Raw genomic sequence first — 14,499 nt, forward strand, 5'->3', positions numbered from 1 at the left:
CATGGGCTGTATTATTAGGTACACCTGTACAGCTATTCATTGCAAATATCTAAGAAACAGCTTATGGGTGGCAAAGTGGTTCATTTACAAATTGGAAGGTTGTTTGAATGATGGAATCAGGGATCTACTAAGGATTGCCTCTGATGGATCCATTAGTCTGAGTCTGTATGTGAATGTTTGAAAGCACTTGGGCACAGGAAAAAAAAGTCCTGTGAAGTATGGAGTTGTATAGAAGAGAGGGCAATGGACTAACCAGATTGATTAACTCAAAGTGAAAGGAAGTCTGAAGAGCAGAGAAGAAGTGTACTGGTCCCAGTTTTCAAGAATTCAGTTCAGTTTCAGTTTTATTTATATAGGGCAAAATCACAACAGCAGTTGCCTTAAGGTGCTTTACATTGTACGTTAAAGACCCTACAATAATACAGAGAAAAAACAGAAAATCCCAATAATCAGATGACCCCCCTGTGAGCAAGAACTTTGGTCAGTGAGGAAAAAATGTAAAGGGAGAAAGGTAGGACAAGGACACATTGTGGAAGATAGCCAGAGATTAATAGTAACTAATATTAAATACAGAGTGGTATATAAATACACAGTGACTGGAAAACATGACATAAAACAGAACAAAGGTAATGGGCGGAGCTGTAGTAACTATAGAGTGGAAAAGATAATGAGCTATGAGCTAAAGCTATTGGAAAGAGTTGTTCCGCGAAACAGCGAGGCCGCGAAAGGTGAACCGCGTTATAGCGAGGGACCACTGTATATATGCACACACATACATACATATATATATATATACACACATACACAGTGGCTTGCAAAAGTATTCGGCCCCCTTGAACTTTTCCACATTTTGTCACATTACAGCCACAAACATGAATCAATTTTATTGGAATTCCACGTGAAAGACAAATACAAAGTGGTGTACACGTGAGAAGTGGAACGAAAATCATACATAATTCCAAACATTTTTTACAAATAAATAACTGAAAAGTGGGGTGTGCGTATTTACTCAGCCCCCTGAGTCAATACTTTGTAGAACCACCTTTTGCTGCAATTACAGCTGCCAGTCTTTTAGGGTCTGTCTCTACCAGCTTTGCACATCTAGCGACTGAAATTCTTGCCCATTCTTCTTTGCAAATCAGCTCCAGCTCAGTCAGATTAGATGGACAGCGTGTGAACAGCAGTTTTCAGATCTTGCCACAGATTCTCGATTGGATTTAGACACCAGACAGGTCAGGGATAAAGGTATTGAGAAATTTAAAGCAGGCTTAGGCTACAAAAAGATTTCCCAAGCCTTGAACATCCCACGGAGCACTGTTCAAGCGATCATTGAGAAATGGAAGGAGTATGGCACAACTGTAAACCTACCAAGACAAGGCCGTCCACCTAAACTCACAGGCCGAACAAGGAGAGCGCTGATCAGAAATGCAGCCAAGAGGCCCATGGTGACTCTGGACAAGCTGCAGAGATCTACAGCTCAGGTGGGGGAATCTGTCCATAGGACAACTATTAGTCGTGCACTGCACAAAGTTGGCCTTTATGGAAGAGTGGCAAGAAGAAAGCCATTGTTAACAGAAAACCATAAGAAGTCCCGTTTGCAGTTTGCCACAAGCCATGTGGGGGACACAGCAAACATGTGGATGAAGGTGCTCTGGTCAGATGAGACCAAAATGCAAAACGCTATGTGTGGCGGAAAACTAACACTGCACATCACTCTGAACACACCACTGTCAAATATGGTGTGGCAGCATCATGCTCTGGGGGTGCTTCTCTTCAGCAGGGACAGGGAAGCTGGTCAGAGTTGATGGGGAAAATAGATGGAGCCAAATACAGGGCAATCTTGGAAGAAAACCTCTTGGAGTCTGCAAAAGACTTGAGACTGGGGCGTAGGTTCACCTTCCAGCAGGACAACGACCCTAAACATAAAGCCAGGGCAACAATGGAATGGTTTAAAACAAAACATATCCATGTGTTAGAACGGCCCAGTCAAAGTCCAGATCTAAATCCAATCGAGAATCTGTGGCAAGATCTGAAAACTGCTGTTCACAAACGCTGTCCATCTAATCTGACTGAGCTGGAGCTGTTTTGCAAAGAAGAATGGGCAAATATTTCAGTCTCTAGATGTGCAAAGCTGGTAGAGACAGACCCTAAAAGACTGGCAGCTGTAATTGCAGCAAAAGGTGGTTCTACAAAGTATTGACTCAGGGGGCTGAGTAGTTACGCACACTCCACTTTTCAGTTATTTATTTGTAAAAAATGTTTGGAATCATGTAGGATTTTCGTTACACTTCTCATGTACACCACTTTGTGTTGGTCTTTCACGTGGAATTCCAATAAAATTGATTCATGTTTGTGGCTGTAATGTGACAAAATGTGGAAAAGTTCAAGGGGGCCAAATACTTTTGCAAGCCACTGTATATATACACAATATATGTATAACAATCTATATCTATCTTTCTTTAGATAGTGGTACATTATTTGTATTTCTGACATTAAAATTTCTCCTTTCTCTCCTATTTCGTCATGTCCACAGGCTCGGCCACCAGTGCTGTTGAAAAGACCAAGCAGCAATCTGAGTCTGGAAAGCAGCATTGACCAGTAAGCATACTTTATTTATAAACAGCAAATTCCACTGTTTTTGAGTTTGTTCAGTCAAGAGATAAGGTTAATGTTCCCTTGTTGGAAAAGGCAGTGGATAAATTGTGGGCCTAAAGGATTCAAAAAACATGGGGGTTTCTTTAACCTTGTTAATATCTACAATCAACATACCTGGACACTTCTAAGTTCATCATATTAAAATGGGTCTCCATATATAATCCACATATAAACTGATAATATAATCTCAGCATCCACCTGCCACGACCGGTGGGGGTAAATGGAGATAGACGAGACAAAAGACATGCTTTGAAAGAGAGCCAGACATTAATAATAACTCATAACTAAGGGTGGGTTCAAGGCCTCCTGATCCAACCCTAACTATAAGCTTTGTCAAAACAGAAAAGTCTTAAATCTAATGTTAAAAGTAGAGAGTGTCTGTGTCCCTAATCCAAGCTGGGAGCTGGTTCCACAGAAGAAGGACCTGCAACCGGAAGGCTCTCCCTCCCATTCTACTTTTAAATATCCTAAGAGCCACAGGTAAACCTTCAGCCTGAGAACGAAGTGCTCTATTGGGATAATAGGGTACCATGAGGTCTTTAAGTTAACAGGATATTTCTAATTTTAGAGAGATTACACAAATTGAAGAAAGCAGTCCTACATATTTGTCTAACATGGCGCATTGAACAACATATCCTGGTCAAAAGCGACTCGACTAAGAGTATAATTGGAATGTTTGTTTGGTACCACTGAAAGATATTGATGATGGTGAAACAGTTGTTCTGTACTGCTGTACTGAGTTAGACACAAATCAGACTCCCTTCAATTGCCTCTTGGTGCATCACTCACAATTCAGACAAATCAATACATTTTGTGATGGGCGTTGGTGCAGCCCTTTAGCCCCTATGTCTGAAATAAACTGTTTTAAACCACCTTTCTTCTGATTGGCTACACTGTGTAAACAGATATTTTGAACATTAGGTGGAAGGGACTTCTGTGATGCCTATATAAGTACATCCCCCCTTTTTGACATCATAAAGATGGAGCAATAGGACAGAAGCTGTGTGCACCATTACAGGAACAAGATTTGCATCATTGGAAATGAGAAAAAATTAAGGATTTACTTGAAGGAGTGCCAAAAATTTGGATTATTTTCTTTTTCAACAAACTCTTTGCCCATTCAAATCAATAATCAACTAGAAAACTTCTAATTCTTCTAATTTCTCTTCTTAATGTGCCTCTTGCTTTCTGCCCCCTGTGTAATGAACTGTGTATTTTCTGTTGTCTTTCCTCTTGTCACTGTAGCCCTGTCCGTCCTACTCGTCACTACACAGTCTTTCTGTCTGAGGATTCGTCTGGAGATGAGCTCCAATACGACAATGAGTCCATCTCTGGGTTTCCTGACAGCTTTTTCTTCTCGGTCCCTTTTGAGTGGTCGCCTCTGTATGCATTTCCCTGATTGACTTTGCACTGTTTGGTTCATCAACAAGCCTTTCTTATTCCTTTTCTCTTTCAGTAATTGTGGGCATGTCTGTGCATAGCTACTTTTAAAGCTGTACATTTGGATAGGTTCTTGGATAGGGACATTTGTACAATTAGTACGATTAGGGAAACAAAACGATGTTATGTTGTTGGTACGGGCTTATGAAACCTGGGATCTAAAGTAAGTTCAACATACCCAGGATATCTTTCAATTATTGGGGTGGAAAATTGGTGACAAGGATAAGTGGTCATATGTTGTTGAGGGTTGTTATCAACTCAAGGGTGAAAGGGGTGGTGTGGGAAGCATCTGACCAATCACAAATGGGTGTTCCACAGATCATATGACTTCTCTTCCATAGAAAATTATCCCTGTGAGTGCAACCTACTCCAGAGATGTTATCTAATGGTGGTTAAATATCTCTAAAGAAATGAAATGTATACCAGTAAAATGCATTACGGTTGTAAAAAACAAACAAACAAAAAAACCTGTAAGTATACAGATCTTCAGACTTGGGAGAAAGTCAGGGTAACAATATGGAAACTTCACAAACAAATTTCCCAACCAACTAGGAAAATAAATCCAAGAGCCTTCTTAATCTAAGGTGACGATGCTGTGCTTATCACTGTACAGTGATAAGCACAGCTCTTCTTTTACTTCTATGTTAACATGTCTTTTTAGTACTGTAGATGCTTTTTTTAGTACTATTATACTCCGTTGATCCATCTATCCATCCATCCAATTTGTAATGATTACCTGGATCAGCTGTTTAACCAGAGATGGCCTGACCTTCCTCTCCCCAATCCTCTACTCCAGGCTTTTTAGAGACAGTGAAGTGTTCAAAGCCATGCAAGTTTAAGCATCCAGGGACCAAAACAGGTTAAAATGAAAAAGCAGAAACGAAAAAAACAGCAGACCCCTATTGTTCCAGCCACAGATCAGTTGGTGGGCCTATGGTAGGACTGGCCTATGTGACTCATTCAGGCTGAGCCTGGGCAGGCTCCATAGGTTAAGGCACCAGGTGCTCTCAAGTGAGCCCCTCCCCTATGCCTGACTCTAGGGTGGGGTCCCCATAATTATGGTCTGGGTCAGGGGTCTGCAACCTTTAACACCCAAAGAGCCATTTGGACCCGGTTTCCACGCAAAAGAAAACACTGGGAGCCACAAATACTTTCTGACATCTAAAATTAAGATAACACTGTATATATTGTTTTTTACCTTTATGCTTTGTGTGAACAACTAAGGTGTGTTGCTTATGAAATCCATGAAGTGCTACAGAGAAAATTACATTTTATTAATGTAATTAACACATTTTGAACTCTTAAAGCAATATAACAAAAGGAAAGACACCCAGCTGAACTAAAAGAATCCAGCAAACAAAAACTGTGAGCCGCCACCCTTATATCGCCTTTGGGATTTTGGAGCCTTGACCTGACTTTTAAAAAATAATTGGAAAAAAAAGCACTATGCTGCTAAAAGATGAAAAATAGAGATTTGCAAAATTCTGCCTAAATATGTATTTTACCTGGTTAATGTGTGTGGAGGGCGTGGTCTGCAGCACCGCTGCAGGGGAGGCGGACGCACCTGAGCGGGACCCGCAATCACGCCACGCCGCCTTTACGTCTGTGCTATCTATGCTGTTGTTGGTATGTGTCGGGCTGTGAGCTGCAAAGCTACAGCCGGCTGTATGCGTACAGCAACCGTGTGTGAAAAGTGGTCAATAAAGAGATGCTGAAAAGCGTGTTCATGGAGACATCGTCGGGTCTGCCGTGGTATGTTTACAATGGGACTTCTGCTCCTGAACCTCTGCGCACAGCGTCTGCAGATCTGGGCTGTACGAAGTCACTTTCATCTTTACGCAGGACTGTAAGCTGTCATCTGTGAGGCATGAGTGGTGTTTGTTTTTAACATAGTTCACGGTGGCGAATAGCTGCTGACATAATGTGGATCCGAAGATCCATAACTGGCCTACCTGGGGTTGAAAGTCTCGATAAATGCACGGCGTTTCGGCAAGCATACCGGCTTCCGCCAGTGTGACGCTTATTTTGAGCGATGAAAAAATAATAGAGTACAATTTTTTTTTATATTTCAATATCACAATAATCTTCCAATTTAGAACTACAAGTTAAAAATGAACTAACATAAAGAAAATACACTTCAGCTAAATACTTCTAATTTATTTTCCCAAACCACGCGGAGCCGCACTAAAAGGACTAAAGAGCCGCGGGTTGCCGACCCCTGGTCTGAGTAATATTTATGGATTTCGTTGTTATAGGGGTTTATTATAGGGTTTGTTTGTTTTTTAAATCACACTTAGTCTGGCCCCTTACCCAGTACTAATTTGCCTTGGGAGCCTTGACTAGGGGCAAATTGCCCCTGACAACATGGCTCCTGGGATCCCTCCAAAACAATGAGGTGGCCATTCATGGAGGGGCAATTTAAGAGTGGTGGCTGTGATAGAGGTAGAGCAGTGCATCTACTGAAATAAACAAAAAAAATTTGTATATGATTAATTTCTATTAATATCTGATTTGTACCATGATTCTTTGAACCAGTATGATGAAGTTCTCCAACTCTGCCTGTCTAAGTCAAAAACATTGAAGGGCAAATGTTCCAAACTTAAATTATTTTAAAGTCATTGGCTGAAAAGGTAGAGCAGGTCATCTACTGATTTGGAGGTCTGTTGTTTTATCCCAGACTCCTGCTTGTATGCATGTCGAAGTATCCTTTGACAAGATATGTGTTCATCGGCGTGTGAATCTTGCATAGAAAGCACTTAGATATAGAAAAAATGCTTGTATGAATGTGTATGTGAATGGTGAATGAGAAATGCTGTCATAAGCGCTAGAAAAATAGAGTAGAAAAGTGCATATAACATCCATTGTGAGGAAGAATTTATAATAACAGGTTTATCTCTTTTCCTGCAGGCCACAGCCGTACCACACACTAAAAGAGGTTGAGTTGATAGAAAGTCATGATACTGGTTTTGGGCCACCAGAAAGTCATACTGCCCCCCCTAGCCCAGTCAATGAGAAGTTCTCCAATCTCAACTTGCTTGGTGACTTTTTTGGGTGCCTGGACGAACCTGAGAGCCAACCAGTTGCCTTGGCTAAGAGTCTCGAGGATCTGAGGACTTCTAAAGACTCCGATGAGTTGCAGCCCAAGTTTACCTACCAGGTGAGATTTCTGTTCCAGACACTACCTGAATAGTTTGTATTATAATTAATTTTATTATATAAGATTAGTTTTTTTCTAAATTAAATCCAGATATTCCAGACTGTTTGTAAATTCCACAATCTGTACATGAGGATTAATGGTCCTCAGATGATGATCTAAAAGCTTTTAGAAGACACGTAGTAGTGGATCACATATTTTGTTGTCTACCTATTGAACACTATGAAAACACTATTTAAAATTGTATTGGGGGGGAAAAAAAAAATGTGTGTGTGTATATATATATATATATATATATATATATAATATGTGTGTGTGTGTGTGTGTGTGTGTGTGTGTGTGTGTAAATCTCATCTCAAAAACTCATAATGGCTCATGGCATAATATATGTATATATATTACACCATGTGAGTTAAGAAGCAGTAGTACTGTAGGATTTACTGAGCTAAATTGTGAAGAAAAACAACTCAAGTGGTTCTTTAAATTCTGATCTCTTGTGCTTGCAGCGGCTGGACGTAAACGTTGGTGACAATTCACGAACATTTCCAGGGCTCAAGCTCTCCAACTCTTACAACAAGCTGTGGAGTACAGGTCATGAAAAAATGCCTTTGCCTGGTCCCTCTACCTGTAATAGACCTCCATCTGTCCAACTTCCTGTGTACACAGGAACCCAATCCCCAGGGCTTGATAGCTCCAGCACGTGCCCTGAGCCTTTGGACCTTTCCTCTCTAGGTAATATCACTATTCCTCGTCCCCAGGGAAGGAAGACACCTGAGCTTGGTTCTGTCTTGACACCTCCCACAGCCCAGTCATGCTCCAAACCAGCAGGAACTGGTGAAGGAAGGACTATATCAGGGGGAGAAGAGTTTAGACAAGCTCTGAGCATGTCCACAGATGGAGATTTGCTGAAGACCCCTAAGAGTACTAAGGAAGGTATAGATCTCATAAGCCTTTTAGATCCTCTAAAGAACTCAGCACAGACCAGCTCCACTGCACCAACTGATGGGACAGATAGTAGTATCTCATCTTCCTACAAGCTAGTACTACAACCTGGATCCTACCCACAGGGCTTGCCCTCTTTCCCAAAATATCCAAACCTATCACTAAACCCTTTCACCCAGTCTTTGCAAAACCCTTCCCTTCAAATGCATTACTCACCAATTATAAGTGGAAACCCCTTTAATACAGTCTCCAGACCTCCGCCAGGCCCTTATATGCCTGCTCCAACGCAGCAGCAGTCATTTACAACACTACCGGGGCTTTACAGACAGCATTCGCCAGGCAGTTCCACTGCCCCACCCAGCTATTCACTGCTCCAATCAGCATTCCCGTCATCAGTCACCTCTCTGCCTCACTCCTCTGCCAGCAATCACACTTTTTCCACAGCTATAAATGCACTGGGAAAGCCACTTAATGTTGAACAGGACAGTCAGAAGCCTCAGGATCCTTTTGGGGACCTGTTGTCCTTGGCCAGACCAGCTTCATCCCAAAAACAGAAGGTGGAGGACCTCCGGAGGAAATGGGAAACATTTGACTAAAATCTTTATATGTGCATAGAGATTATTTTATGTCACTTCTACCACTGCTCTATCCAGGACCTTGGGTTGCTTTTAATAGTGGAATAATCTGATTTAGTCTGTTATACTTGTCTAGCTCAAAAAAATACAGATTAAATGAAGATTAAAGACTGCTGAAAAATGCCATGTCAGAGTTCTAATAGAGTTGTCCTGATTGCCTAAGTTGAAAAACAAAGAGCAGGTACATTTTGTATGCTATCTGCAACCAGGCTGATGAGTGTGTAGGCGCTCCCAGTTTTTCCGTCGTAGAATATAGGTCAGAACTTATTTTTTTGAGGCAGGATTCTAAATTCCGAAGTAATAAATACAAGATACAATAAATAAAACGCACATTAATCAGCTGCACCATTAAAAACCACCTTCCTTGTGCTGGGTACATTAGTCATTCTGTTGTCATGTCATGAGTCTATCTGTGTAGATGCATTAGAAATGAAGTGATTTTCAAACCAGTTACTTTTTTTTGTAGTTCAAAGCCTCTAACACTGAACTACAGAAGTCAACATGACAACAGTTCTTACGCAGGTGTTCTAATTCTTTGAATATGCTGAGGTCCTCTTTATTCCAAGTATCCATGATTGTGTTCATAAGCAAGTATAATACAGACCGTTTTTTTGTTTTAATTCTTCTTTGGTGTAGTAGTCTTCAGGGCACAAGAGGAACTGTGAGTATACTGTTTTTGGTCAAATGCATGAATGTGAAATTGCAAAAGCGATTTAAAAAAAAATTAAAGGTCCCTAGAGTATTAGTTGTTTAGACAATAGCTCTGTGTTATCCTCAAAAAATAAACTAAAACAAGCAGGAAAATGGTTTGTTCAGAGGAAATGCAAATTGATGTTGGTTTGTAAATACCCAGCTGTAGCCATCATTTCAGAGTTGATGGAAGAAAAATAAAAGGTCTTTGTACCTATAAAGTCCTCTGTGGAGCTTCTCAATAGGTTATTACCTTTTAGTGGGCTCCAGAGCAGTTTGCTCCAAAAGCACCGATTAACTGCAACAGAAGGTCCTGATATAGAAGGCAAAAATGGTCACATGATGACACCCTCACCCTCTGATTGATGACCAGTGACAAACTCTTTCTATTAAACAGATTGGGAAACGTGGATGCATTTCTACAAATTGTGTTACGTCATGTGTGATTTTCCTGGGGAAAATGCCTTTCTGTAAAGGCATTTACCAAAACATTTGCTTGTACATTTCATTGCGCAGCTCTCTTGTGGGTCATTTGTCTTCAGTGCCATCCCATTATCTGTGTATAAACTTTAAGAATAGCACCCATTATTTCCTGAAAGCGCATAAATGTCACAATAGCACACGTTTTCATGAAGTCAGCTTCTATGATTAGCTCACATTATTATTTTTAGCTAGTCTGCTATAGCAAAAGAACATCCTAATCGAATTAAGTGGCTGTCACTACAAAATATAGTGCACCTCACATGTGCATAGTTCTTCTATTGATGTTTTAGTAGCTTTGTACACAATGAATTTTTGCTTGGGTGTGTTTTGTTTTGGGGTTTTTTTTGTTTTGTTTGTTGCTTTCATGATAAATTCTGTTTAATGCTTTTCTCTCTGACCTGAAAAAATGTGTTGTCAATAATTTTTTAAGACCGTCTACAAGCATAAGATTACATTACATTTCCTGGAATATTTTAAAGTTGTTTGTCTGCTAAATATATGAATACTTTAAAACCCCTTGTTGTATAGTATTGTTTTGCTGGATCTTTTGGACAAGCCTTTGCTGATATATTTTCCTTTTTTTGGTTTTTGCAACTGTGATTAGCTAATGAGGCTGCTTAAACATTGTGATGTAAGAGGAATAATAATAGCTTCTCACACTTTGGCCATCAGTTTCTAAATTATCTGCTCTGACCTCTCTACCATTACACAATTGTGTCAGTGTCTTTCTCAGCTTTTTACTGCGTTCCAGATTTTTTGATGCGTTCATGTGTGGTGAATACCAAAAAAAATTAACAGCTTGAAAGTGCTGTGCAGATCAGCTGTAGCTGCTGTCTTGTGTGCCTATTTGTAAAGACAACACTATATTTGTTCTAAGAATGACTAAAGACTGCTGAATAGTATCCTACTGCATTTGCATATAATTTAAATCTACAAATATCAGTTTCATTAAAATTACATATTTCACAATGTTTTGTGTCAACCACACTGTCTGTGTGTGTTTCTTTTTAACCTTATATATATATATATATATATATATATATATATATATATATATATATATATAAAAAAAAAAACACCCAGCACGCCCCTGCGGGCGGTTTATCCTTCAAGCTCGGGTCCTCTACCAGAGGCCTGGGAGCTTGAGGGTCCTGCGCAGTATCTTAGCTGTTCCCAGGACTGCGCTCTTCTGGACAGAGATCTCCGATGTTGTTCCCGGGATCTGCTGGAGCCACTCGCCTATCTTGGGAGTCACCGCACCTAGTGCTCCGATTACCACGGGGACCACCGTTACCTTCACCCTCCACATCCTCTCGAGCTCTTCTCTGAGCCCTTGGTATTTCTCCAGCTTCTCGTGTTCCTTCTTCCTGATATTGCTGTCATTCGGAACCGCTACATCGATCACTACGGCCGTCTTCTTCTGTTTGTCTACCACCACTATGTCCGGTTGGTTAGCCACCACCATTTTGTCCGTCTGTATCTGGAAGTCCCACAGGATCTTAGCTCGGTCATTCTCCACCACCCTTGGGGGCATCTCCCATTTTGACCTCGGGACTTCCAGGTTATACTCCGCACAGATGTTCCTGTACACTATGCCGGCCACTTGGTTATGGCGTTCCATGTATGCCTTGCCTGCTAGCATCTTGCACCCTGCTGTTATGTGCTGGATTGTCTCTGGGGCATCTTTACACAGCCTGCACCTGGGGTCTTGCCTGGTGTGATAGACCCCAGCCTCTATGGATCTTGTGCTCAGAGCTTGTTCTTGTGCTGCCATGATTAGTGCCTCTGTGCTGTCTTTCAGTCCAGCTTTGTCCAGCCACTGGTAGGATTTCTGGATATCAGCCACCTCCTCTATCTGCCGGTGGTACATACCGTGCAGGGGCCTGTCCTTCCATGATGGTTCCTCGTCTCCCTCCTCTTTCTTGGGTTTCTGCTGCCTGAGGTATTCACTGAGCACTCGGTCAGTTGGGGCCATCTTCCCAATGTATTCTTGGATGTTCGTTGTCTCATCCTGGACTGTGGTGCTGACACTCACCAGTCCCCGGCCCCCTTCCTTCCGCTTAGCGTACAGCCTCAGGGTGCTGGACTTGGGGTGAAACCCTCCATGCATGGTAAGGAGCTTTCTTGTCTTTATGTCAGTGGCTTCTATCTCCTCCTTTGGCCAGCCTATTACCCCAGCAGGGTACCTGATCACGGGCAGGGCGTACGTGTTGATGGCCCGGATCTTGTTCTTACCATTCAGCTGACTCCTCAGGACTTGCCTGACCCTCTGCAGGTACTTGGTGGTTGCAGCTTTTCTAGCGGCCTCTTCATGGTTCCCATTCGCCTGCGGGATCCCCAAGTACTTGTAACTGTCCTCTATGTCTGCAATGTTGCCTTCTGGTAGTTCAATCCCCTCAGTTCTGACTACCTTCCCTCTCTTTGTTACCATCCGACTACACTTCTCCAGTCCGAACAACATTCCAATGTCATTGCTGTATAGCCTGGTAGTGTGGATCAGTGAATCGATGTCTCGTTCACTCTTGGCATACAGCTTGATGTCATCCATGTACAGGAGGTGGCTGACAACTGCTCCGTTCCGTAGTCGGTATCCGTAGCCAGTCTTGTTAATGATCTCACTGAGGGGGTTCAGGCCTATGCAGAACAGCAGTGGGGACAGAGCATCTCCTTGGTAGATCCCGCACTTGATGGTGACTTGTGCTATGGGCTTGGAGTTGGCCTCTAGTGTTGTACGCCACATCCCCATTGAGTTCCTGATGAAGGCTCTTAGGGTCCCATTGATCTTGTACAATTCTAGGCATTCCAGTATCCAGCTGTGGGGCATTGAGTCATAGGCCTTCTTGTAATCAATCCAGGCAGTGCACAGGTTGGTCAGTCTGGTCTTGCAGTCTCGGCTGATTGTTCTGTCTACCAGTAGCTGGTGTTTTGCGCCTCTGGTATTCTTGCCAATTCCTTTCTGTGTCCCGCTCATGTATTGACCCATGTGCCTGTTCATCTTAGCCGATATGATGCCTGACAGGAGCTTCCATGTAGTACTGAGGCAGGTTATTGGTCGGTAGTTGGAGGGGACCGGTCCCTTCTTGGGGTCCTTGGGGATCAGGACCGTCCGGCCTTCAGTTAGCCATTCCGGGTGTCTCTCGTTAACTAGCAGCTGGTTCATTTGTGCTGCCAGACGCTCGTGGAGTGCAGTTAGCTTCTTCAGCCAGTAGGCGTGAACCATGTCGGGCCCTGGTGCTGTCCAACTCTTCATACTGGAGACCCTTTCTTGGATATCTGCCACTGTGATGGTTACTGGACCCTGTTCAGGGAGGTCGCTGTGGTCTGCCCTCAGATCCTCTAGCCACTGAGCATTGCCGTTATGGGTTGCATCCTTCTCCCATATGCTCTTCCAGTATTGCTCCATCTCCAGCCTTGGTGGTGCTGTTCTCTTATTGTTCCCTTGCCACTGAGAGTACACCTTTGCTGGTTCTGTGGAGAACAGCTGGTTTATTCTCCTGCCTTCTATCTCTCTGGTGTACCTCCTCAAGCGGCTGGCCAAGGCTGTGAGTCTTTGCTTGGCAGTTTCCAAGGCCTCAGGTATGGACAGCTTGCTGTATTTCTTAGGCACCTTATTCGTCGCACCTTTCTGCAACTCCGTTAGTTGGCTAACCTCTCTCCGTGCTACTTTGATCTTGCCCTCTAGCCTCCTTCTCCATGGAGGGTACTGCCCCTTGTGGCTGTTCAACTTGTAGCCAAGCATCTCACTGATCACTGCTGCCGTATTGTAGATCAGCTTGTTAGTGTCGGTAATCGTGGTTGTAGGTATTGCCCGTAGTGCTGCATTAACATCATCTAGCAGACCTTCTGAGGGTACTTCACGTAATCTTGGTAACCGGCTACGGGGGATCCAGGTTTCAAGCTTGGCCATGATCCTATTTTTCAGGTCAGTTCCTCTCGCACTCAACGATCCTTCTCCTATCACACTTGGGGCTATGTACCCAATCTTGGGTGGGGGTGATGATATCTCCCCCCTGACCTGGCGTCCTGACTCCTCCTTGCCGTAGCATTTGTGTTGTACCTCGTCAATCTCTAGCTGTGAGAGCAGTCCCTTCTTTCGAATGTTGGAACACTGAGCCGTCATCCACAATGACGGCGAAACAACTAGTAGCTCAGTGTTCCAACATATATATATATATATATATATATATATATATATTACTTAGGTTTTTTTTTTTTTCAATCTGATGTTGCCATTAGATGTTTCTATGTGGTTAAAGCTGGATTTTGTTAGCTTGAACTGGTGTGATGTGGTGACCTTTATTTCTTTTTTTGAACTGCTACTAAACATACAACATAAGTGAAAAATATTTGAAAAACACAGGTTTTAACGACCATCAAAAAATGTAATGCTCCAAGAGACTGGGCCAAATTGAACCCCCTAAATGTATAACACCATTACACTGTGGTCTGGTTTATGCCATGGCTGTGTAAATTGAGGACAGCTGTGGCATTAACCACAGC

General features: G+C 42.5%; 1 protein-coding gene across 2 annotated transcripts in view; it reads left to right on the forward strand.

The window, feature by feature from the left end:
- Positions 1-10,968, forward strand: part of dennd1a (DENN/MADD domain containing 1A) — a 42,442-nt gene extending 31,474 nt beyond the window's left edge. Inside the window, exons 20-23 of one of the 2 annotated variants that reach the window (XM_085464521.1) lie at positions 2,534-2,598; positions 3,901-4,038; positions 7,003-7,252; positions 7,756-10,968. In XM_085464521.1, coding sequence (XP_085320647.1) covers positions 2,534-2,598; positions 3,901-4,038; positions 7,003-7,252; positions 7,756-8,787 — 1,485 coding nt within the window. In that variant the 3' untranslated portion in view covers positions 8,788-10,968. The remainder of the gene's footprint in view (positions 1-2,533; positions 2,599-3,900; positions 4,039-7,002; positions 7,253-7,755) is intronic. The other variant, XM_085464522.1, reaches the window with a different exon arrangement.
- Positions 10,969-14,499: the final 3,531 nt, after the last annotated feature.

This window comes from Copadichromis virginalis, linkage group LG7, assembly GCF_057382275.1.
Source record: "Copadichromis virginalis isolate Kocher_CV1m ecotype Utaka linkage group LG7, C_Virginalis_male_GT1.1, whole genome shotgun sequence".
Taxonomy (NCBI): Eukaryota; Metazoa; Chordata; class Actinopteri; order Cichliformes; family Cichlidae; genus Copadichromis; species Copadichromis virginalis.